Source organism: Ammospiza nelsoni, chromosome 9 (genome assembly GCF_027579445.1).
Source record: "Ammospiza nelsoni isolate bAmmNel1 chromosome 9, bAmmNel1.pri, whole genome shotgun sequence".
NCBI classification, from domain to species: Eukaryota; Metazoa; Chordata; class Aves; order Passeriformes; family Passerellidae; genus Ammospiza; species Ammospiza nelsoni.
Window position 1 is genome coordinate 10,134,950 of NC_080641.1, and position 23,242 is coordinate 10,158,191.

General features: G+C 43.2%; 3 protein-coding genes across 11 annotated transcripts in view; 1 reads left to right on the forward strand and 2 right to left on the reverse strand.

Moving 5' to 3' along the window:
* The first annotated feature begins 728 nt into the window (after window positions 1-728).
* MRPS14 (mitochondrial ribosomal protein S14) lies at window positions 729-3,390 on the forward strand. Its single transcript, XM_059478822.1, has 3 exons — window positions 729-841; window positions 1,567-1,725; window positions 2,895-3,390. Exons 1-3 carry the CDS (start codon window positions 797-799, stop codon window positions 3,075-3,077), a joined length of 387 nt encoding a protein of 128 aa, XP_059334805.1. The 5' UTR covers window positions 729-796; the 3' UTR covers window positions 3,078-3,390.
* Window positions 3,391-4,599: 1,209 nt separating this feature from the next.
* On the reverse strand, window positions 4,600-10,343 carry CACYBP (calcyclin binding protein). The gene is made up of 6 exons (XM_059478821.1): window positions 10,122-10,343; window positions 9,380-9,572; window positions 8,595-8,691; window positions 8,004-8,103; window positions 6,596-6,690; window positions 4,600-4,910 (listed from the first exon to the last, which is right to left on the reverse strand). The coding sequence occupies exons 1-6, from the start codon at window positions 10,140-10,142 to the stop codon at window positions 4,751-4,753; spliced, it is 666 nt and encodes a 221-aa protein (XP_059334804.1). The 5' UTR covers window positions 10,143-10,343; the 3' UTR covers window positions 4,600-4,750.
* Window positions 10,344-13,408: 3,065 nt separating this feature from the next.
* Window positions 13,409-23,242, reverse strand: part of RABGAP1L (RAB GTPase activating protein 1 like) — a 229,924-nt gene continuing 220,090 nt past the window's right edge. For 8 of the 9 annotated variants that reach the window (XM_059478392.1, XM_059478391.1, XM_059478393.1 and 5 more), the window contains 5 exons: window positions 23,112-23,216; window positions 21,330-21,413; window positions 20,768-20,839; window positions 19,489-19,686; window positions 13,409-19,076 (listed from right to left, as the gene is read on the reverse strand). In XM_059478392.1, coding sequence (XP_059334375.1) covers window positions 18,921-19,076; window positions 19,489-19,686; window positions 20,768-20,839; window positions 21,330-21,413; window positions 23,112-23,216 — 615 coding nt within the window. In that variant the 3' untranslated portion in view covers window positions 13,409-18,920. Of the gene's footprint in view, window positions 19,077-19,488; window positions 19,687-20,767; window positions 20,840-21,329; window positions 21,414-23,111; window positions 23,217-23,242 lie in introns of those variants that run through there. The other variant, XR_009418983.1, reaches the window with a different exon arrangement.

A 23,242-nucleotide genomic window follows, 5' to 3' on the forward strand; every position in this document is an offset into this window, starting at 1 on the left:
CTGCCTAAGTGAAGTCCCAGTCAGTGGAAGAGGACAGTGTTCTCCCAAGAACAATGGAAGTGGAATTTCCCATTTGTTTTTTTCTGTTTGGGGTTATGATTATTCAGGTTTGGATATTAACAAAAGTTTGAACAACACTCTCGGGCACATAGTGAAATTCTCGGAGTTGTCCTGTGCAGGGCCAGAAGCTTAGTTCGATGACCTTTATGGCTCCCTTCCAATTCAGAATACTCTACAACTCAAAACCCACCAGGAGAAAAATTCCTTGCAAGCCACAGGTATAAACCTAAGAATTTAGGAACAGTCCTAGGTGATAAACAAGCAAAAGACATCCTTAAGGAACAGAGCTAGCCCAGAGCTGCGTGTCCCCAGCAGGACAAGCGGTCAGGACGCTTATGGACGATGGGCTCACAGACAGGGACCCCACAACAGCGGGGCGATGCCTTTGAGTCAATTTTGCTGCTGGGACAATTTCCCTGTCACTTTCCCAGCTGCTCCCCTTCAGCCCGGGATAACCCTGCTGCACCCAATGCCGGACTCCGATGTTTCTGTGGCAGATCCAGCTGCCTTTAATGAGGGGAGGTGCCAGCGAGCCCTGACAGCAGCTCTGAGATATACACAGAGCACAGCCCTGAAGTGCGGCTGGGGTTCTTATGGCAATTCCAGCCGCAGGGGGTTAAAAAAACCAGGGAAAGCACTTTGGGAACGCAGCACTGGGAGGAGCCGGGAGCGGCCCGAGGGGCGGCCTGAGGGCGGGCCCTGCCCTGGCTGCGCGCACGCGCGGGGCAGCGACAAGATGGCGGCGGCCGCGCTGTGCTGGGCGCTGAGGGCGGCTCGGCAGGTCAGACCCACTCGCTCCCCTCCGTTCCTCTCACCCTGCTTCCTCGCGTCTCTCTGGGATCCTGTCTGCCCGGCCGAGGCGCCGGGGAGCGGGCAGGGGAGATGCGGGCAGTGTTTGACCGCTGCGGGCTCGGCCCTGTCCCCGCGGCGCGGGCACATCGCGGGTCCGGGGTTATGTAGCGTTCGGTGTAACTTCTGTTTTTTTGTGACGAGAACTTGCTAACTCTTTATATGACGTTCAGAGTTATATACTAATGCAGTATGGAATCCGGAAAGTGTGAAAGCTAATCTGTTTCTCGTCAGAGAGAGCAAAGATCGGTGCTGCCCCTCGTGAGGGAGACGTAGACAGCGATGATGTGTAGGAAGTGTAACGTGTGATCCAGGAGTTTAACGATGCTGGCACACAGGAGCCGAGGGAGCGGCTGGAGCTGTGTCAGGGGAGGGTTAGGCTGGATATTAGCGAAAGGTTTTCCCCATGCAGGTGGCCGGGCACTGGGACAGGCTCCCCAGAGAGTGGTGATGGCCCCAAGGCTGCCAGAGCTCAAAGGCTGTTTGGGCAACACTTCAGACACATGTTGGGATTGTGGGGGCCAGGCATTGAACTCAATATTCATCAGTCCCTTCCAACTCTGTATATTCCATGCTTTATGGAAATAACAATTCATCCTTGACTAGGGTAGACTACGTGCAACAGGCAGGTATCACAAAGTTTATTTTTTCAATCAGGTTCTCCCCTTGTCCTGCCCAAGGCAGGTGCGGAGCTACTACGTGGACTGGAGGATGCTGCGGGACGTCAAGAGAAGGAAGATGGCCTATGAGTACGCAGATGAGAGGCTGCGGATCAACGCCATCCGCAAGAACTCCATCCTCCCCAAGGAGCTGCAGGTACTGCCGGCTGCCTGCACCCAGCCACACGTGGCTCCTGCTGCTCTGGTGTGCTCAGGGCCACGGCAGTCACTTTATAGAGCTAAACGGCTGTCCCAGCTCACAGATGTTGTGTTTCCCAGCTCACAAGCACAGAATCATGTTATATTCCATAGTGACTTCAACCTTCTGGGGGTGTTTACAACAAGAGCACGTTCACCTGACAGGAGGTTGTGTGCATTGGGTTTGGGGTGTTTTGAAAGCAGTGCTTGTGGAAGCAGCATATGTAACACTAAATACAGTAAAGTCACATTTCCTCCCCCCACACACAGTCTCAAACCTATTTTCTTTATTTCCAATAATTCAGGATAAGAAACCCTAGATTTTTGCTTGCCTGATCTACCGGCATATGAAACCTGCATCAGATCTGGGTGTTAAAAGTTTCTTAGAAATGGACTGCCCTGCTCTCAGCCTGCCTTATTAAGCACCAAAAAAATTTGCACGTATTGGATTATTCCTGTATTTGATCTGGCTGTGATACTTGCACATCCTGGGAGAGAAAGTGTATGAATTTGCTTTTATGTATTGACCTCACCATTCTTGGGCAAGTCTGACTGGTGCTGGATGTCCTTACAAGGCAAAACCAATACAGAAAAAAGCCCCAAAAGAAGATCCTGTAACACCTTCCAAAAATCCCTTTTACTGAAATCCTAGCATGCTACCTCAGCAGGCAGTTAATAAACAACATATATTTAAATTCAGCTCATCTGAAAGGACTAACCTACTGTGCAACAAGGAGAAAGCCAAATGTGTTTTTGACTAACTCTCATTCCTGGCTTGAGGTTATTCAGTCTGTAGTAAGGTTAATTCTTGGGTCTCTTAGAGGGCTAGCCCACCCTGCAACAGGGACAGACAAGCTGATCTGACAGGTTAAAATTAGTGGCTTGAAATTGTTCTATCTGTGTAATAGATTAATTTGGGGGTCTCCATGTGGATCAGTTAATATTCACTGTTGGAATGCCCAGAAAGGGTGGGCTGAGTGAGGTGGAAGGTCCCAATTAAATAGCAAAGGTTATTTATGAGGTGGTAGAGAAATTTAGTCAACAGCTGGATTGTGAGGTCTGGGAGTAAGGCCTCTCTAGCTCCCAGGGAACACAGCTAAACTTTTGTGTTCTGGTCTTGTGTTTTAGGAAGTGGCCGACAAGGAGATTGCTGCCCTGCTGCGGGACAGCTGCCCCGTGAGGATCCGCAACCGCTGTGTGCTCACGTCCCGCCCGCGCGGTGTGAAGCGGCGCTGGAGGCTCAGCAGAATTGTTTTCCGCCACTTTGCTGACCACGCTCAGATGTCCGGTGTACAGAGAGCCATGTGGTAATGATCTGCACGTGCGTGTGCAGTCAGGCAGATGAAACAAACCAGGCTCATTTGTGTGGGTAATTAAAGCAAGACTGTCCTGCCTCAGAGCCCAGCATCAATGTCAAACTAATAAGGGAAAGAGGAGTTGTGCTGATTCATTAAACTCGCTGGATTACAGTTGGTATCAGCTGACAAGCAGCAGCACAACTGCACTGAACTGGTGTGTGTCAGAGGCAGTTTGATTGTGAGAAAAAAATCACTATGTGATGGTTGCAGAACTAAGCTGAGGTTTGTGGTATGGGCAATATTAGAAATAAAGACATACAGCACAAGGCTTGTTTAAGCAATTTTTTTTGTTGCCATCAGTAAGTAAGTTCATCATGGTAATTTGGGTAAAAGCATCAGTAAAACTGCACAACAGGACAAAGTGGTATTCTGCTGTGAACAAGGGCAAGCACAGAGTGGAAATAAAACACAGCCTCAAGTTTAGATACTCTTGCTATGCTAATTCAATATATACGTGTATTAACTAGCAGACAACATGGCTAAAGGACCTGTTACAAACTACACTGTGCTGGTATTTCTCCTGTTCATAGTGCAGTGCTCAGTCCCATGCTTCAAGAACAAGGTGGCAAGGAAGCCCTAGTCCAGACCCTAACAGGAGAGTAATGGCTTCCTTAATTCACAGGTAACAACAAATCTGTCCTTGGGAGACACATGAGAAGGAGGCAAGAAGGACACAGTTAGTAACAGGCTTGCTGCTAAGGTCATGTTTGCCCTGTACTCTTCTTCAAAGCACTGCAGTAAAGGGAGGGCAGTGGCTGCTATGTCCTCCCCAGCAGGGGCTGAGAGGTGGCAATGAAAAGGCCAAATACCACTAGCAGGAAACTGACAGCAACCCATCACACCCAGCTGAGTTATACTTTGGAGTATAAGCCATCTTAATATACTTACTCTCTTACCTTAAAACCCTTTCAAAGTTGATGGAGAAAGTGGAGCTCATCCCTTGTTTCCTACTGTTCACTGCTGGAGCCAGGGCAAGCTCCCTGTCTCTGGTCTCCTGCTGATGGCTGCAGACTGCATCCTGACTGATGCCATCTCAGAGATGGGCTCACAGCTAGCCCAAGCACTTTGATTTCCAAAATTCATAGTAATAGTAACTAGGCAGAAATAGTTTCTGAGAGTAATCATTAAATTTCAATACCACAGGATTAACACCATACTGTTTCTGCTTAACTATCAAATGCTTAGATTTCTGCTTTCTTCAGCAGTTCTCCCTTTGTGACATGCTTTATAGTTCAGCACTTTCCCATTTTTAATCAGAAAGCTACACCCTGTGAAGTGAGCATGACACTAGCCCCAGCAACCACATGCGTCCAGCTGCCACTGGCAACAGAGGCCTTGACCCATCCTAGTTTAAGATTCCTTTACTTCTACATTCTGTTCTCAGTCTCACAGCACTCCCCACTCCTCTGAGAGGCTTTGGATATATCCCTATGCTTCACTCCTCAGGAAATGCTGAACCACTTGACTGATGGAAATGCTTTATAAGCTATTTTATTTAAATATTTTCTCCAACCTGAAATGGAAAATGACTGTCTTTGCTTGGAAGAAGGTTATGTAAACGATGATCTTTGCAGCACAGCGTGTCTCACATGGAAGATCAGTTTTAAGGCGGCCCTTAGAGTGCTTTCAGATATCCATTGGTATGTCCCCTTTGTACTGCTTTTCTCTGCTTTCAACCCAGGCCTTATTGATGGTGCGCTTCATCTCATCGTCCCCTTCCGCATACATCTTCTTTAAAATGTTCATAAGCCCTTCACTAGGATCTGCAGTGTCATAGGCAGCCTTCCTGCAAGACAGATACGTGAGAAGGTCAGGAATACCCAACAAAAGGAAGGCTGATGTTTGTTTGAAACATCCTGGGAACGGGACTTTTGCTTTGGCAGAGTCTTTAGATCACGGCAGTCTCAGTCGGCTTCCAAACAGGAAGAATCCTAAGAAACACCCTTAAACCAAGGGCAAGCTGAGTAGAGTATACCTAGAGGTGTCCCATGGGGTGGGACAGTATTTTGGTGTGAAGCATTTTGCAATAAACATGACCCTGGAAGCACTCCCAAAATTAACTACAAGAAGCAGAAGTGAAATATAATAGACAGAGAGAGTGCCAATACATGCCTTGTGTTACGTGACAGGTGAATAAAAATGGAGAAATGACCACATCAAGCACATTCACAACCCAAAAGGCTTTTTTCTGCTTCCCATTTTTCAGCTGATCTCCAGAGGTTAACTGACTTAACACAATGCATTTCAAAGCAATTTTCTCCGGTGATGAACAGTGCCACCTGCAGTCAGCACCGTGGAGGATGTGGCCTGTATGACCCGACTATAAATAATGCCCTCCCTATCCCATTTTCCAAAATCCTGTAGGTAGTCCTAGTGCAGTCCAGCTCAAAACCACAGCAGATGAAAACAGATCAGCAGAGGGAGCAGTTTCCTCATGCTCAGGGCTAACCATCGGCTGCACAGACCCTGCTGGGGAGCAGCATTTCTGGAGCCGCTCATTTGACAAACAGTAAATCTTTGGGAATTCTCTGCACAAGATACAGGGTTAACAAAGTGACCCTGTCCCTCCAGAACACTACATTAATTATCAAGTCACTTCCTCTTAAATCTCCTGTGATGCCATTTGAGTGGAGAAGGCTGTTTTGCCCTAAATTCAGGTACTTATGCCTGATCAGTTTTAGCAAATCACCCTAAAAACATGCACAAAATGAATTGTTGTTGGCAGGGACAAAATTCTCAAAAGTGTTCTCATTTTCAAGGTGTCTGTACATGTAAAATAACATTAAATCATTTTATGATATACATATATATATTTTATAAAGTCTCTTGTCCCCAGGTATTCCCTGCTGTCATTTATCACCCTCATACCTGTGTATGTCTAAGCTGCCTGCTGCTCCCAAGCATTTGAAGTATTACAAACTGGCTTGAGACTTTGGGAAACCATCTAAGTAAGACCTGCTTTGCCAATGGCATGCTGATGCTGGGATTTTTGTGCAGGCACTTCACACACAGGTGACAATAATGATTTTGACCAGTAGAGCTGCAGGGGATCTACCCATGTATTTCTATATAATACACACTTGATCTAAAAACAGTCCCCTCACTAATGTCAATTTTTCAATCAATGCTGCCATCAAAATGCAAATGAATCTTTCATTGGTTGATTCCCTTTAGAATTCTCACTGCAGAGCTTCCCAATCACATGTCCTATGATGCAGCCTTCATCATTAGCAATAGAACAGTGGAGGAATGGCAGCTACTCAAAAGTCTAATTTCTTCCACTTGCAATTCTACAAATATCAAAAGAAATCCCAACCTAACAATCCTCCAACATCTCAGGGCCTGTCCCCCAGACCACCAATCCTCAGAACAGCTGTAGTGAGAGATCAGTACAGATCTCTCCCAACAGTTCTAAAACAACACAGAGAACAGGAAATGAAAAACAAGATGGAGGGTTGAAAAGACACTTACTCTTTCTCTTTGCTTTCTTTTTCCACTTGAGTGAGACAATCCCATTTTTCCTCCCGCTTCTTCTTACACATGACAAGGATCATGTCTGTCTTTATCTGTATGGTGAAAAACAGCAAGGCATGAACTCAGAATGCTTCATAAAAGGATGCCGGTCACAATGAGTAAAGTCAGCTTGTAACATAAGCCTCTTCCACACTCACAAATTCCTGAAACACTTCTCTCAGCTATCCATCATTATGTATCATATAAACTTATAGCATGTACTCAGCCTCAGGGTACAGAGCATTACCTCCACTGTAGACAATTTATATATGCGGTTAATATAATACTAGTACAGTCTTACAGTACCAATACAGAAGAACATTATGTGCAGCAGGAACACAGTTCAGTGATTTGAAGGATGCACAAGCACCCAGGACTGCCTGGTAAAGAGTGACTACTTTTTCTAGACTTCTCCAAGCATGCCAAGTTGAGGTAGAGGCTCCTCCAATTTATTTCTCCAAGGACAAGAAACTAGTTTTAGCGTATTGCTTAATCTTGCAACATGTCTGCAAGTTACAAAGCCTGTTGACTTGCAACCCTGACCTAAATTTCACAAAGAACTCCTGCCTGCCAAGGGTCTACTGCAGCTTTAGCTTGGCTAAACAAGTACATGACCACTGCTGGCTTTCATACTGTATTAAAAATCACCAGAGCATCACTCTTGTTTATTTCAGCTGGTTTAGTTTCACTCTGTGCTCATTTTAGGCCAATTTGCAATTGAACCAGTAGCTCTTCACATCTGATGTCACCAAGCACAACACAGAACTCACAGGAGGTATGTGACACACCTCAGCCTGGGAAGGTGCCACAAGCAACAGAGTACAGATATCACAAGCCAGCAGCAGTACAATGTTACCAGATGTCCTGGTTTTGGCAAGGATAGAGTTAATTTTTCCCTTATAAAATTAACATCCTGCTAGGGTTAACCACCACACCAGTGTTGAGTTCTGGAGCAACACACCCTTACTAAGGCAGAGCAGGTTCCACAGTTGGCTTTGGGAATTAAGCCTATTTAAGCTTCCCAAGATTTCAGTCTGCTGACAAATCTCCTAAAATCGCAAAGAATTTCTCAGGGGTATTTAAAAGCACAAAGATGCAAGTGAACACTTGGTGGTACTTTCTGCTTAATTATTTCTGAAATCCTGTTGGTGAGCTATTAAATATCCAGACATGATCTCCTGAAATAGGATTCCAGAGACTAATTCTGCAGTTATGACAATCACAGATTAGAAAGACTCATGTTCACAGTGCAGAGACTTAGCAACAGAAGGGAGGCACTGAACATGAGAATGGAGTCTCCTGCACAAGCCAGGCAACGAACAGGATACTCTGTGAGGGCCCTCAGTAACAGACAAGGTGCACTGACCTTTCTAGAGCTGCCTTCCACTGAGATGGGCTTCAGGAGGTTGTTGAAGGTCATGGTGTAGTTCTTCCCATTCAGATTCTTCACTAGCAGATCAAATGACCTGGATCCAGGAAGTGGAGGGAGGAAAGGGCACAAATATTCCAATCATTACATTGTCTGAAAACCGTTTAGCAGGCTATTATTTCCTATTTTCTTAGGAAAGTAGAGTACTTCTTGGGAAAGCAGGCCAACAGGCTTGAATTACTTTATTCCCAGGCCTCTCAAAATCTTCAGTTCAATTTTAACAGAGAAATTAAAAGACTCACAACAAATCAAAATCTTTAGGATCCTTTCTATCTACAAACTTTGAACACCAGATTTCCTTAATGTACACCTCAGTTCTATCACCACAAATACCCAGGGCTAACACTATGTGCCCTGTCAAGCATGGTGAGGTGCACTTGTAAAATGAAAACACCCCGATACCCTCAAATGCCACTAAAAGCTAACACAACTGAAGTTTAAAAAAAGAAAAAAAGGAGTGGAGCAAAAAAAGGCTAATCCAACACTCCTGCATTTCAATGTTCTTGTTGTGCTACAAGATGAACTCACCTCTCTGTGAAATTCACCTGCACATTCTCAGCTGGAAGCTTCTGGACACCATTTAAAGAGATGTAAATCTTAACAAACTTATCTGACTGATCCCAACCTGGAAGTGAAAAAAAGGGATTAAGTTCTTCCTTTCCTCCATAAGCTTCATGCACTCCAAATTCCCCCACAAAGCCCCCTAGAACAACTAGGGTCTTTTCCCTACTGAAGCAATTTTCAGAGTGATAAAAGGAAAACATGAATTATTCAGGAATAACTTGAGAGCAAAGGGAGGTCCCCCCATGTAGCCCTGCTCCCTAATCCCTGCAAATTCTGAGAAAACCCACGTATCAGCTCAGGTCAAAAGAGAGCAAACCGGGCTGTGCAGGGGGAGTCAAGCCAGCTGTTTGCTCCTGCTGCAGTTTCCTTGACCCAATTCTTCCCCTACTCCCTGCATCTTGAGCAATTCCCTCTCCTCTCACCTACATGGGGAACAGAGAAGCCAAAGCTTACTCTTATATTCCTGCTAAACACTAAGCAATGGAAAAATACCAGCTGGTACAGCAAGGATACTTAATGCATCCCACCAAACACTATCACACAAACATGATCAATACACATCGGAGTTCAGATGGCAAGTAAACATCTGGTCGCTTTTAAAGTGGGGTCTCCAGTGTGGAATAAACACTGGAGATGTGGAATAAGCAATTAAGGCGTCACTATGATGCTAAGTGGCAACTCTAACTCCCAGTAATGCCACCCTGCCATCTCTTCAGAGAGATGCTGGAGCTCCAGAAAAATAATCTTACCATAATTGTTTATTTTCACTGTGTACCCTCCCAGTGATGACTTTTCTTCCTCTGTCACATCTTTTGGCTTCGGTGGAGGCTGACTCTTGATTTCCAGCTCCAGCTTTTGTTTCTCTGCCGCAAGGACATCACGCACCCGCTTCCTAGTGGCTTTCGTGAGCAGCTCTTTAACCTCTTCCAAATCTTTCTGCAACTGGTTCAAAAACAAAGAATCGCACGTATACATTAGAAACTTTCTTTGTGCTCAGGGCTCGCAAATTTTTATGACAATTTCACGTATTCCAGATGCTGGAATTTCAGCTTTATCAGGTCAGTAGTTTAGTTTCCCACTACAATCATTTAAGCACGGAATCGTCCCTTCCTCACCCCCTGTCCACTCCTGTGGATATGTACAACCATAAAATCCTAATTCGCAGAATGGGTCGGGCTGGAAGGGTGCAACTCCCCTGCTCAACCACGGCCATCTCAGAGCCTAAGACCGGAAAAGACCTCCAAGACCATCAATTCAGACAAGGTTTAAGCTTTCAGTTCTTAACTCTTCATACATTAAAATCCAGCAGAAACCAACAGAACCTGGGCGGATGGCACAGCTCCCTCAACACGCACCGCCGCAAGGGGAGACCTCCACAGCCCTCAGCGAACGCGGGGACTGACGGCTCCCGCCTCCCAGCCGGGACCCCACCGCTGCCCCTCGCCCCGGACCCCGCCTGCGCCCGGGGAGCAAAGCCGGGAATCGCCTCACCTCCTCCCGCGCCACGGCCATGGCGGCTCCCCGCGGAACCTCTGGAACCTTCCGGCCGCGGGAAGTGACGCGCGGGCCGGGCCCCGCCCGCTCCGGCTCTGAGGAGGCGGGACCGGGAGCTTCTCCCCCCGCCCTGGGCTCTGAGGGACGGGCGGCACCGGGAGCTTCTCCCCGTGCCGGGCTGAGGGATGGGCGGCACCGGGAGCTTCACCGCCAGCCGAGCCCTGAGGGACGGGCGGGACCAGGAGCTTCTCTCCCCGCCCTGGGCTCTGACGAACGGGCGGGACCGGGATCTTCTTCCCCGACCGAGCCCTGAGGAACGGGCAGGATCAGTTTTCCCACCCGCCGGGCTCTGAGGGACGGGCGGGATCAGGCGCTTCCCCGCCTCCCGGACTGCTCTGTGTGAGGGGCGACTGAGGCAGGCACGGGCTGGGTTTTAGTTTGGCCATCAAAAATCTCCCCTTCATTTTTACAGCAGGTGCCCCCGAGCTCGTGGCTATCAAGGTCGTAGATTAAATTTGCAAAATAAAGTGTTGTTTTCCTTCTTCGGGAAAAGAGTATCAGACTCATGTGGTGGAGGTAAATGGTGATCAAAGTGGGAGAAACCTCTGTCCACGGCCTTTAAAGGAAGATGGGCTTATAAACTAAGTGCCCTGTTCTGTGTCTGCTCCTCATTTTCATTACGGTAGAAAAAGACCTTCAAGATCAATTCCAGCAAGGTTTAAGCTTAAGTTCTAAGATTTCATCAATTAAAAAACAACCAAATCCAGCAGAAGTTGGATGGATGGCACGGTGCCCTCAACACTCACCACTGCAGAGGGAGGCCCCCCAGAACAAATACATAATAAGCTTTCTACAACAAACCCAGAGAGTAAATTGCTGTTGGGAAATTGTTCCTGACCTGTAATGTCACAATGTGTACTCTGGGAGTGACTTTATGAGTAAGAGACTTGGTTATCAAACCATTTGCAAGGAAAATATAGCTTTTATTTACAGAGCGTTTGGCGATATGCATGTAAAAACATGCTGGTGCAATGCTACCAAAATTCTCTTCTAAGCATTTTCCTCATCAAAAGAAAAACATGACTGTTTACACTGTTACTAAATCAGCTCAGTGAGCACCAAAAAAATAATTTCTATAGCCCCCCTGGGCATTAAAATGTCCCTGGAGGAAAACATTAAGGCAATAGCATTCTTTCCCTCAGCAGGAATGTAGAGGGGACAGTGTTTGCCCCCAGATGTCCTTTATAGACAGTGTGCTCCAAGGCAGAACAGAGCCCTTCAGTGCTGAAAAAGTCAGTTTCTCCAGAATAAGATGCCAGTTTGATAACACCTGTTTTACCAAACTGAGGAATGCCAGCTCATTTGCTGGTACGTGGGCTTAGGGTCTGGGTTTTTGTCTCTTCTAAAGTGAACGCCCAGGAACTCCTCTGTAAAGAGATCCGTAGAGGTAGGGAAGGGAGAAGAAATTTGATGAAAATGAATTCATAGAAGCCCTGATGCCAAAGATTTATGTTCAAGTTGGCATTCCCCAAAGTGGTTTTAACAGCTGTTGAACTGAGGTGTTTCTTATAACCCTCTGCTGCAGTGCTTCTGGATCTGCAGTGGAGAAAGAATCTGCAAAATGAACTGTGGGTATTCTGAATTTCTATGGGACTATGCATAAGCCTAACCATCTTCAGGAATTTGGAGACAAGATAGTTGATGTTATCCGAAATACAGTATGGCCAGCTGGAATTTACTTTTAGGGCATTTTTTTAAATTGATCAAGGGCAGTTGCTTGTCACAGTCTATGTTACAGCTGAGGCAGCCAGGATACACAGAGTATTGCCATACAATTTCAGAAGGTTTTAAGCATTTGCCCACACAGAGTAACACCTCACCTCATTAGAAGACTTCAAGCATCTGCCCATACAGAATAACATCATATCACTTCAGAGGGCTGCAAGCATCTCCCTTCTTGTTCTTTAGCCCAGCCTGTTGATGCACTGCACCTGAGTGCCCTCTGCTCCCTTTGGTGGTTGCTGGGCACTCCATGGCTCATTGCTGTCAGTGCTGCTCACCTGCTGCCACATCTGTAACCCACTCCCAATTACCACAAACTGTGTCCCTACAGTTGTTTATTCAAACTACTTTCTTATAATGTTTTTTCTGTGTAGCAGTAACTGAGAGAAGGAAAATTTTTTTTGTTTTTTAATTTAGTTACTATTTGAGTTTCTCCACACTCAGTTGTGGTCTTATATTATTGTTGTGGTCTTATACGTGGTCAAGTGCTCTTATTTTTACCATTTAAATTGATATTCCTTTCTAATTTAAGTTCTGGCTAGAGGAGGAAATGCTTTTGTTAATGTAGAAATGCATTTGAAGTGAGTCTGTAATTTGTTTTTTTCCTTAAGTTTTTTTTTTTTTTAAGTGTTTATTTAGTTTCCTTAAATGATGAGCATTTCTGTACACATGGCACTTCCCCTTGAGTGGCAGCTTCCATGTGGAAGAGTTGTCACTCTTGTCATGTAAAAACAAGCTCCACATAGCTCTCCTTTGCGGAAAGCTGCAGCAGCATCTGGATGCTGCCTGCTGTCCTGACTAACACTTTGGATACTGATGTGGAGGTAAATCCACACAAAATGTTATGGCTGGTAAATTTAATCTTCAGCCTTTGTCCCTCTTTGCCTTATCTTCCCCTCAAGTGCTGTGTGCTTTTGCTCTTATCTGGGAACAACAGCAGTTCTTCTCAGTTAATGGAAAAGAAATCCTGCAGCAGTTGCTCACATGGAAAAATGGTTTTATAAAGCATTTGGATACTTTTGACTGCGGCACATTCTGCTCTGTGCTGTTCTAGTTCAGCCCTGCCCTCTCTCAGTAATCACTTGCCAATTTCTTGCTGTTTCCTTCTTCCCCCTGTGTCTCTTCTGCAGGCACCTCAAGGCTTGTGTACTCCAGGGAAGCACGAAATCCTTAACAACAATTATTATCTCACTGCTGTGTGTCACCAACCTTTAGGAGAAGCATTCTTTGTGCTGGACACCTCTCTGCTGGGTGAGGAGCAGTGAGCCCTCAGCTCTCAGGCACAGCTCCCTGTGAACAGGGACATTATCCTAAGAACAGGCTGGAATCAGCATGCACCCCCTTTGGACTGCCAAGCTGCCAAGTCACTGTGCCCTGTTGCAGCAGAGCTGCTGCTGAGAACTGCGTCAGAAAACCTGACACAGCAGCTGCTTCTTCCTGCAAACACATTTAAGCTGCTGCTTAAGTAAATGGCTTAGGAAAATAAGCACCTTATCCCCAAGTCGTTTTCCATTTCCATTTATTTTACAAGGCGTCGTTCACACAATGATAACAAGGTACTGATCTGAACAATTCTGTAACAATTAAAAAAGTAAACATTTGTTGTGACCAGGTACATTGAATTGCACTTTTAATAACAAGCATTACACTTATATTTCCATTTTGCACTTTATGTAATACATGGATGTGTTACCCAAGTAGTGGTAGTACTGAATGGTTCTCAGTTGGAAAACTTCATTGTCATGGAGTCAGAGCTTTGGAGCTGCTCTGTTTTCAGTCTGCTGGAGCGAATCCAACTTAATGGCAGACACAGAGGGAGATGATTATGCTTGATTAGAAATTTTCTGCATTCATCTGTCATCTTTTCCCAGTTCAAAGAAGCCAGAGCATCTTCTTCCATGGGAAAGCAAGAGTTCCTAAAGCTCAAGAGAGCTCCTGGCACAGCTTTCAAGGGTGCTATAGCAGAATTGCAAACCCAGGGGTTACTGAAAGGCAGGAATTGAGATCTGAAGAAAAATCTGGGAACATCTGCTGTGGTTTGCATTGGTAGTACCATCCATGTATTATATAAAATACAAAAATAAGAGAAACTGTAAGGAAATTAGTACAGCCCAGGATTCTGGTGGTATCAAATGAAATTTATGACACCAAATCCTTTTGATGTATTTATCCCCTTGTCATTCTGTTTCTTATATATTATTCTATATGCAAGATATAGTTCTCCAAAGATACATATATATTCCTTTACAGGTTAAATAAAAGCAAGTCACACCAGAATAAGAAAATAATAAAAAGTAATATCCTAATTCTGTACCCATTTTTTGTTTTTCAGGTAAAAATAGCATGAAATACATTCAGTAGCAAAGCCATTGGGACCCAGGAGAAATGGAGAGCCCTGTATTCCTGGAGAATTGGCCTGTATGTGTTAAGTCACAATCCTGAAATAAACTGTGTAGACTGCTGACCTGGGACGGATCAGGTCTTGATCAATGCTGAGCATTATTTATCCAGTTGCAAATTCCTTGCATTTCCCAAAAGCCACCTGTGGATTAGCTCAGTTCTAAAGGCTGCTGTGACCTCCACCTCCCCTAACACCTGAGAGATCCAAACTTGAGTGTTTCATGTCTCCCCTTAGTGTTATTACCTGGAAGGAGCTAATGGGACAGTTCCCAGTAGGATATTAGCACAATAGAGTGACAAATAAATTAGTTTTAACCTCTGTGTTTGCACATCTGGTGCAGCCCCTTCAGCAGGGTCCAGCTGGGACAGGGGGTGCTTGTCAGCCACAGCAGTCCCTCAGAGCTGAGGGAACACCTCTGCCCTCTCTTCACAATCAATCAGACATGACACTTACTATGGTTTTCTCTCCAGCAGCTGGAAGAACACCAGCACTGTAAGGTAAGAGTGCTTCTGGTATCAAAGCCAAGGTGTTTACGCTTAGGAGATGGGGCAGTAGTTGCCAATTATCCCTGAGTCTAACAGTAAATGAAAATCCTCTGAGTAAATGAAAATCACCTGATTATAGTTCTCCCATGCATACAAGTAGTTTCATGGATTTCACTGCAGCTACTTAGTAGAAGGACGGGAACAGCCCCACCTTGATCCTGTGGAGAAAGCATGGCATGTGACTGCCAAATGTTGATACTTTAGTGCCAGTAAATGGAGATTTTTATTTGCTCCTAAACTACAACTTTCAGTCAATGAGTGGCATCAGGACCCTGAAGTCAATGGGGCACTTCGTGCTTTGTGAAGGGGCTGAACTCTTGCAATTCTTGATTTTTTATCTCCATCTCTCCTTGTAAATGGCTGGCTTTATTTCAAGTTGTTCTTAACACAGTAGCAGAGATGATCATTTATCTTCAAAGAAATTTCAAGGGCCAACTAAGAGAAGTCATTTAAAACATCTAACAACGAAAAAAATACTGCATACCTGTGTAAACACTTTAACTTAGTTGTAGTAATGTAACTCAGCTGTAGCCAATTAAATCCTCATTAATGGGTGGGACAAGGGTGGGTTTGTCCACTGGCAGTACTGATTTCATGGCTGACCACCTTTCCTGAGACTGTTTCTGCCAAACCCTAATGCAGATGCACCTCAGGGATTTCACAGTTTCTTGGCTTCTCTACACATGGTATTTTATTTTTTTCTTTTTATTCCTCTCCAGGTACATTTAGAAATGTAAACTAAGTGGAATAAGTCCTATTACTTTAGAATATTAAGTTTGGTTCACAAAGATAATACAAGACTAGTTCACAAAAGTACCACATAACTAAATCAGCCTTGCTTCATTTAGCCTGTAAAGTGTTACAGTCAAAGGAAAACCAACATTTTAAAGTGAAAAGAAGGACTTTCCCCCCCCCCCCCCCCCCATATTGGGCATCACAGGAAGAGATTATAGTCCAACAAGATAAAAGTTGTAGTAAAAATATTCTTTGGAGGTTTGTTCCTAATCAAAGTAAAGACTTTATTTCAGAATGGTGCATTCTTAATAAAATTTAAAAATAGGTTTTAGTTCCACATATCTATTTATAAAATTCTAATTAATTTCAATAAAAGTTTGATCTGAACACATAGTTTACTACAGACTCAGGGAAAAAAGGTTGATCACTGCAGACTTAGGAGCTATGTTAGCTGTTCCAGTGCCACATGGAAACAACAGTTTCAGTGAGACCTTGATGATGTTTTCTGCTGAAAAGCTGAGCAATAAGCTAGCTATCCGTGACAAATCCACCAAGGATATGTGTGTAGGTGGTTCTGTCACTAAGAGATCTCTTTTCTTGCAGGAAACTAAATTTCCCAATAGCATCTCCCGTCAGCAGATAGAATTTTAGCTTGCCTGGTTTAACCATGGAGTCCTGCTCCTTTCCTTCCTTCTGAATATTTATCAACATAATGCCATAGAGCTATTTTCTTACTCTTTCAGTATATGCTGAGAAGATGCAGTTTCCACCTAAATGTTAATCTTCCAAATGCCAATGCTACAAATGCTACCTTGGATCTACAGCTGGAAGGTGGAAATTGTTTAGTGCCTTTAGGGTCATTGCTTTCTGAAACTTCCTTTGGGTGAGGTAAGCCAGCTTCCACCTGTACAAGGGCTTGAACTCATCATGGCTAGCAGGTAGCAAAAGCTCAACTTCCAAAGTCAGAAAGCAGCTACACTGAGAAAATGGATGTTGTGCCAAAGCTCATTCTGTGAAAAGTGGTGACCTTATTTACCAGTTCCTTTTTGATGAATTTGGAGAGTCCCACTCCCATGATCTGCTCATTGGACCCTTTGAGGTGATTTAACTCATTCACTTGACAAAAGATAAACTGTAGGGGGATAAATCCACCCACATCTTCTTTTGTTGTTGTTTTTAATTATCTCCAGTATGTACTACAAGGACAAGGGACAGGACTGTACAATGGGTGAGCAGGAGTGAGCTCTTAACTCATCTGCTCAGGGAATCACAGCCTAACACATTTCTTTACTCATTCTTACTGAACTTTTCCAATCATGGTTTTAAATCCACTTGTAAGTATCATTTAAGATAAATGAAATGAGAAATTCAGACACTTGTCAAATAACCAGTTTCCCTCATAGGCACAGTACTCTCAAATGCAACAATCAGATGTTCACCAGGTCTCCTTAAATGTCACTTCAGATTTATTATTAATTCAGATTCACATTCTGAATGTGAAACAGAGCTGGTAAGTGAATGACTAACATTGGTTTAGTCAGTTGAGAGAATGGAAACATTTATGCAAATATTATGAGCAAGACAGTGACAAGGGAAAAAGACCTTTGATAACATTTGCAAAAGAAACACCTTCTATTTTTTCCCCTTTTGTTCCTCACTGTAATAATAATTACAGATAATCACTGTCTTGAAGGTACATTTTAAAATATTAAAGTTTTTAACCCCTTATTCTTAGAAGAGAGAATTGTGTCAGGATGGTGATTATATTTTGATCTTGACTTCTATCAGCTGACTGCCTTTTGGAATTTTTCCTTTGGCACTGGTAACATTAAATTAGTACTACCCTGTCGAAAATAATTCACAATTATGCTTGACAACAAAGCACAAGATGGGTATTATTAAATTTTATTGTACAAAACTGACAATGTATGGCATTCCTTAGAATTAAAAAAAAAAAAAAAGGATCAAAACAGAACTAGTGTCCCTGGAAAAATATTGTAAATGAAACAATTAATACACAACATTTAGTCCAGCAATGACATTTACCTGCAAGACCATCTTGAGACATGACACGTATGATTAAAAAAATATTCCATCAGTTCAAGCAATAGTTTAATTTTCCATGAAATAAGTATTTCTATGAACACTTTATGTTTAGTCAAAACAAATGCTTTTGAACTTTCTTACCTTAAGAGATATAAAACAACCAGACAGGTCTGGGAATCACCAGAGAAGTCTACCCCCACAGGAAAGTCTAGGGCTTGTATTCCACTTGAAAATGCTTGTTTTTATAAAAATAATAATACCAACAAAGTGTTTCCTAGCCAAACACTTCTAGCAAACAGATCTCATTTCTATGGTATTTTATTCATCAGTGCAGCACAAGCCTCTTGGGTGTTTTATTTGATACCTCATTTCTGTGTCAAATTTGGAATCTGAATATAGACCCAGGGCAGAGTTTTCGTTACTTTTATTCACAAAACCTACCCTTTATTGCACAGGATTTACAAAAGGTCAAAACCATGCAAGTTCTCTGCTCTGCTTCTCAGCAAAAACATCAAATAAGTGTCAAAATGGTTCTCCCTGTATCCCAGTGGAAGGAATTGTTCCTTGGAATTCTTAATATAAACATGAATTTAAAAAAGGGAACTAGGGAACTTTAGTTAAATTCCAGTTGGGCTGTAAATAGCTTTTAAACAACGGTGTTACAAAAACTGCACTACTTGTATTTTTGAAGAAAAACCAATCCAAAGGAAGGAGTTGTAAGGGAAGCTCATAGCAATTGTGCCAGGAGAGCACAAGCCTACCTTTGCTATGGCCTAAGCTTTACAAAAAGTGCTTCTCTGCAGGATGCAGTTGCTGGGATAAACTTCTGAGATGGTCCCAGGGCCTAAGTTATCCTCAATGTCTTACACTGTGCTTTCTAGGGAGAGATTATTCTGCAGTACTGTACATTTTCCATTCTCTCTCTTCCTCCAGAAGAAAAAGCTTCTATGCAAGACAATAATAATTTCAAATTAGATGTGTATTAAAGACCTAGTTTTGAAATATTTATTTAACATCTAGTCATATAAAATAAAGTGTAAAAGTATGAAGGTATCAGAACGTGGCTTTCAGCAAGGCAGTATGGGAAGTAGGAACTCAACATAAACCAGGACTTTTTTTCCCCCCTTTGAAAAAGGGTCACATCAGAAAATGAATGAAGAACACTGAAGAATTTCACTTCAAGCCTGCACTCCTGCCTCGTTGTCCTTTGCCCAGGAGGAGAGACCAGTGGAAGAATCCTCCCAGGTTTGTGTTGTTCTTTGTGCTCTGGGGCCGGCCGTGGCTGGACTATGTGCTGCCCTCTCTGGGAGGCACCGGCGGCTGCGGCGGCGGCGGTGCCTGTGTGCCTGTGGCCGTTTTGATAGAGTTCAGCGTTTTGCTAAACCAAGAGTTTTTGGCAGCTTGGATTTCATTCATAAGGGCTCCTCTCTGGTGCTCCAGCTCCTAAGAAAGCAGAATAGTCAGAATGGATCAAAACCTCATTAATTAACAAAGAAGCATCTTCACACTCAGTCCCTGCAGTCCGGCACTTACTTCCCTTGCAATCTCCCAGGCACTGGGGAGAGAAGACATTCAAACTGCTGAAACAGCACAAGATATTTAGACACACACAAAATCATCCTCTTCTTTTTAAGACAGCTTTTTAATTTTTTTTGGAAGTTCAGATATACAGGCATGCAGGTATGTGCTCCCTTTTGGAACAATTTTTTGTGTAATTCAGAACAATTTTGGACTGAGCATAAGGTTAAGGTGACCACCCTGCTGTACTTGGACCAATTTTTTGTATGATTCAAAATAATCTTGGGCTGAGCATGAGGTTAAGGTGTCCACCCTGCTGTACTTGGATTCCACGTACCTGAATTTTGCACTTGGCTTCCACGAGCTGCAGTTTGGTCTGTGCAAGCTCCAGCTCCATCTCTCTCAGCTGCTTCTTCAGTGCATCCTTCTCATCGTCTGTCTCGATGCCTTTGTTGTCCGTGCTTACAGCAGGCACCTTCAGTGCCCCCTCCTTGCTGAAAATCTCACTGCAGTGTTTGCAGGCCATCACTTTGCCCTGAAATACCCAGAAAGCTCATTCTTAATCCATGTTACAGGAGTTGCTCTACTTCCTGGAAGAGCTATTTTACTTGTCAGACTGCCTCAATCTCAAATCATCTAGTACTGCAGTTTTTATAATTGGCATGAAAAGAATTTGAGTAGTTCATGAACAATTTCCAGGGTACGTTAACCAGTATAAAAATTCCTAAAATTTACTTAGTATGCTCTAAGCACACAGACTTTGCTTCTATATTAGAGTCTTCTTGCTACCAAAGCTTTGTAATATTTATGTCAGCACAACTCAGAAGAGTAAATTATGTCTGAGTAGATGAAACAGCTAGCCAGGCTTGCATAGACTAAATCAGGCTATTGAGCTATTTCAGCAGAATACAGGAACATCAATCCTAGAATTATTTTATTATCAATAACATTATAAAGTCACCAAAAAGTAACAAATCTAGTTCAGATTGAGTACTAAAGAAATATATAGAAGCTACAGCATAGGGTAAACAACTCTGCCTAGTCAGAATTATTATTATTACTAATATTATTATTATTACCACCTATCAGGAAACTTTTAACTCTTATGTAGGTGTTCCTGGTAAGAGTTTAGAGAGGGGAGAGGAGCCCCTGTGTATATTCTGGGGATGACCCTAGCTGTGCCATTTAGTTTATTTACTTAAACCAATTCTACTTTAATTACAGAGACCCAAATGTATAAACTTTGTCCAATCTGGCCAATTCCAATCCCTCTGCTGTGCACACTTGATAAACAACATGTTTTGTCTTCTTTTTTTTCCCATTTAATAAAAACATCCAAGTAAATATTGTTTTCTCTACGTTTTTACCAGAACCATATATTTCAACAGCAAAAAGAAAAGCCAAGTACTAAATACACTTCCAGTTTGAGAGTTCCACAGTCTCTGATGCAAGAAAAAGAACCATGAAAGGAAATAAACCCTTTCCTTGTTTACATCTGCTGAAAAATGCATGTGGGCCTATGTGTTTTAAGTTCAGCTCCCATTTCAGTTCTGTACCCCTGGCATTCAGCAACACCCGCGTCAGAAACACCCCCTGTGCAGAGACATTGTTCTCACCTTCACAACTTCCAGTTCATCCTTACTGGCTGCTTGTTGCTTCTCCAGCCTGGTGCTCAGCTGGGAACAAATCTGGAGCAGAGAAAGCAGTCTCTTAGCTCAAGTTTATTATGCTGAAGTGGAATCTGTGTGGTTTTTAACAAGGGTTTTTGCTAGAACCAACATTTCTTAAATTCTGCCTCAGTATATGCATTCCCCCTGTAACAACTCCACTGCTGCTGCTAATGATAAAAATCCAGCAGTATTCAATACAGAACCAGCATACAGAGACAGGGACATTTTATGGATGAGTTCGTTTATGATGTTTGTACTGCATTATGTCACAAAGTACAGAAGCATTCACCCTACAGTACTAAAATTAGCTGAAAGACAGGTTATTCCTGACTGCCTAATTAGGAGACTATTAGGAAAGCCACAAAAAGATTTATGACAAATTACAACATTGCTCTCTGAAAGCCTGAAAGGTGGAGGTTGTTTGAAGGATGAGATCTGCAATGCTGAAAATTCAGCTCTTGTAACAGGTTGAAAGAAGAAATATGAGAGAGGGTCTCTGGAATAGTACCTGTTTATACTCTGCAATAATGGCTGTGGTTTTCTTGATCTCAGATTCTGCCTTCTCCAGCTGCTTCCTGAAGACTTCCTTCAGCTAGAGATTGAAGGAGAGAAGTTACACAGTACACTGACAGAACTTCCCAAAACGTGTCATCAGATTGTTTTCTTTGTGTCTGGCTGTGTTTACAACAACTCTACAGCTGCTGCTTATGAAATTCCAGTTCTCAGACAAGTGTCTGATTTACTCAGTTTACAAATACTGATTATATCAGCGATAACCAAGAAGTCTATACTGTGGTTATAACCTTTATCTCTGGTTAGAGAACTCTCCTGTAACTTAATTCCCATTCTCTGTGTTAAATGGTGGTATATCATGGCCCACAGAACACAAAGAAAAGCATTACTATTAAGTGGGGTTTACTGATTTAATTGTTGTTTTTCTGCACACTGTCACAGCAGGTTTGGCCAGATTGTTTGTTTGTTTGCAGATGGAACAAGAAGAATCTCTCAACACTGTCATTTCCATAGCAGGAAGAAAAAAAATCTGTTTGGGTCTGTGACACTGAGTGAAAACACAGCCAACTCATCCTCCTTCAGAACTACTCCACTTGGAGAGGCCTTGGAGTAGGAAAAAAAGCTCACTGCCTTACTTATGGCAAACAGAGAGCTCCATTTTAGAGAGACACAATGAATTAACATTAATTGTTGCAGTCACTGTTGCCAAAGAGCAAAAATAAAAATCAAGGTATCACTTTCGAAATCTGCATGTTAGATATATAGGATTACAGAGCAAAGACTGAGAATTTTGCAGCTGAGTAGAAACCAGGTTTAGTCAGCAAAATTCTCCCACCCCTGTTCTTCTGCTGTTGGCTTCAGGCAGGAAGTGCCTGATTATATTATATTATTTAAGTGATCCAGCAGCTGAATCCAGAATGGGCTCTTACAAGGCAACAACTCCTCCGGCTCCTTCATTTTGATGTTTAAGAGGTCTGATCTGGTGAGGCCTCACTTGGAGTATTGTATCCAGTTCTGGGCCCCTCACTTTAGGAGGGACGTTGAGATGCTTGAGAGTGTCCAAAGGAGAGCAACAAGGCTGGTGAGGGGCTTGGAACACAAGCCATATGAAGAACGACTGAGGGAGCTGGGGTTGTTCAGCCTGGAGAAAAGGAGACTCAGGGGCGACCTCATCGCTCTCTACAACTTCCTGAAGGGTGGCTGTGGTGAGCTGGGGGTCGGTCTTTTTCTCCGGGCAACAACAGATAGAACAAGAGGACACAGTCTCAAGCTGCGTCAAGGGAGATGCAAGTTAGAATTAAGAAGGAAGTATTTTACAGAAAGAGTGATCAGATACTGGAATCATCTACCCAGTGAGGTGGTGGAGTCATCATCCCTCGAAGAGTTCAAAAAAAGACTGGATGTGGCACTTGCTGCCATGATCTAGTTGAATTGTTAGAACATGGGTTGGACTTGATGATCTTATAGGTCTCTTCCAGTCTTGTATTTCTGTGATTCTGTGATCACATCTCCTTAGCTGAGACTGCTCACCACCAGTGACAACAATCATTACAATGCTTGGAAGAGGATAAGCTATGAAAAACTAAACATTCAAAGCTCAATTAAAAAAAAGAAAACTACTGAAAAATGTACTTTGGAAAAAATATTACCCTGGCACTACAAACTTTTACTTGAAACTGCATTTTGAAGACAAAATCATTTTCATGATTGCAACATATCCACACTTTTCTGCATATAATTTTTCTAACTAAATGGTAAAAGCTGGAGAATGCCTTACCTGAGCAGTTTCCTCTTCCTGCTTCCTTTTCTCTTCCTCAGTCTCCACTAGCTTCTGTTTGGTCACGAGAAGTTCCTTGTTCAAAACATCTGCTTTGTCTTCAGCCTGGAGTCAGAGACACTTGTGTAAGT

Coding starts and splice junctions, on each gene's coding strand:
- MRPS14 (XM_059478822.1), top strand. CDS start 797: ATGGCGGCGGCCGCGCTGTGCTGGGCGCTGAGGGCGGCTCGGCAG. Junction 842..1,566: donor CGCTGAGGGCGGCTCGGCAG/GTCAGACCCACT, acceptor TTTTTCAATCAG/GTTCTCCCCTTGTCCTGCCC. Junction 1,726..2,894: donor TCCTCCCCAAGGAGCTGCAG/GTACTGCCGGCT, acceptor CTTGTGTTTTAG/GAAGTGGCCGACAAGGAGAT.
- CACYBP (XM_059478821.1), bottom strand. CDS start 10,142: ATGGCCGTGGCGCGGGAGGAG. Junction 9,573..10,121: donor TGGCCGTGGCGCGGGAGGAG/GTGAGGCGATTC, acceptor TTTTTGAACCAG/TTGCAGAAAGATTTGGAAGA. Junction 8,104..8,594: donor CAGGTGAATTTCACAGAGAG/GTGAGTTCATCT, acceptor TCCTGGATCCAG/GTCATTTGATCTGCTAGTGA.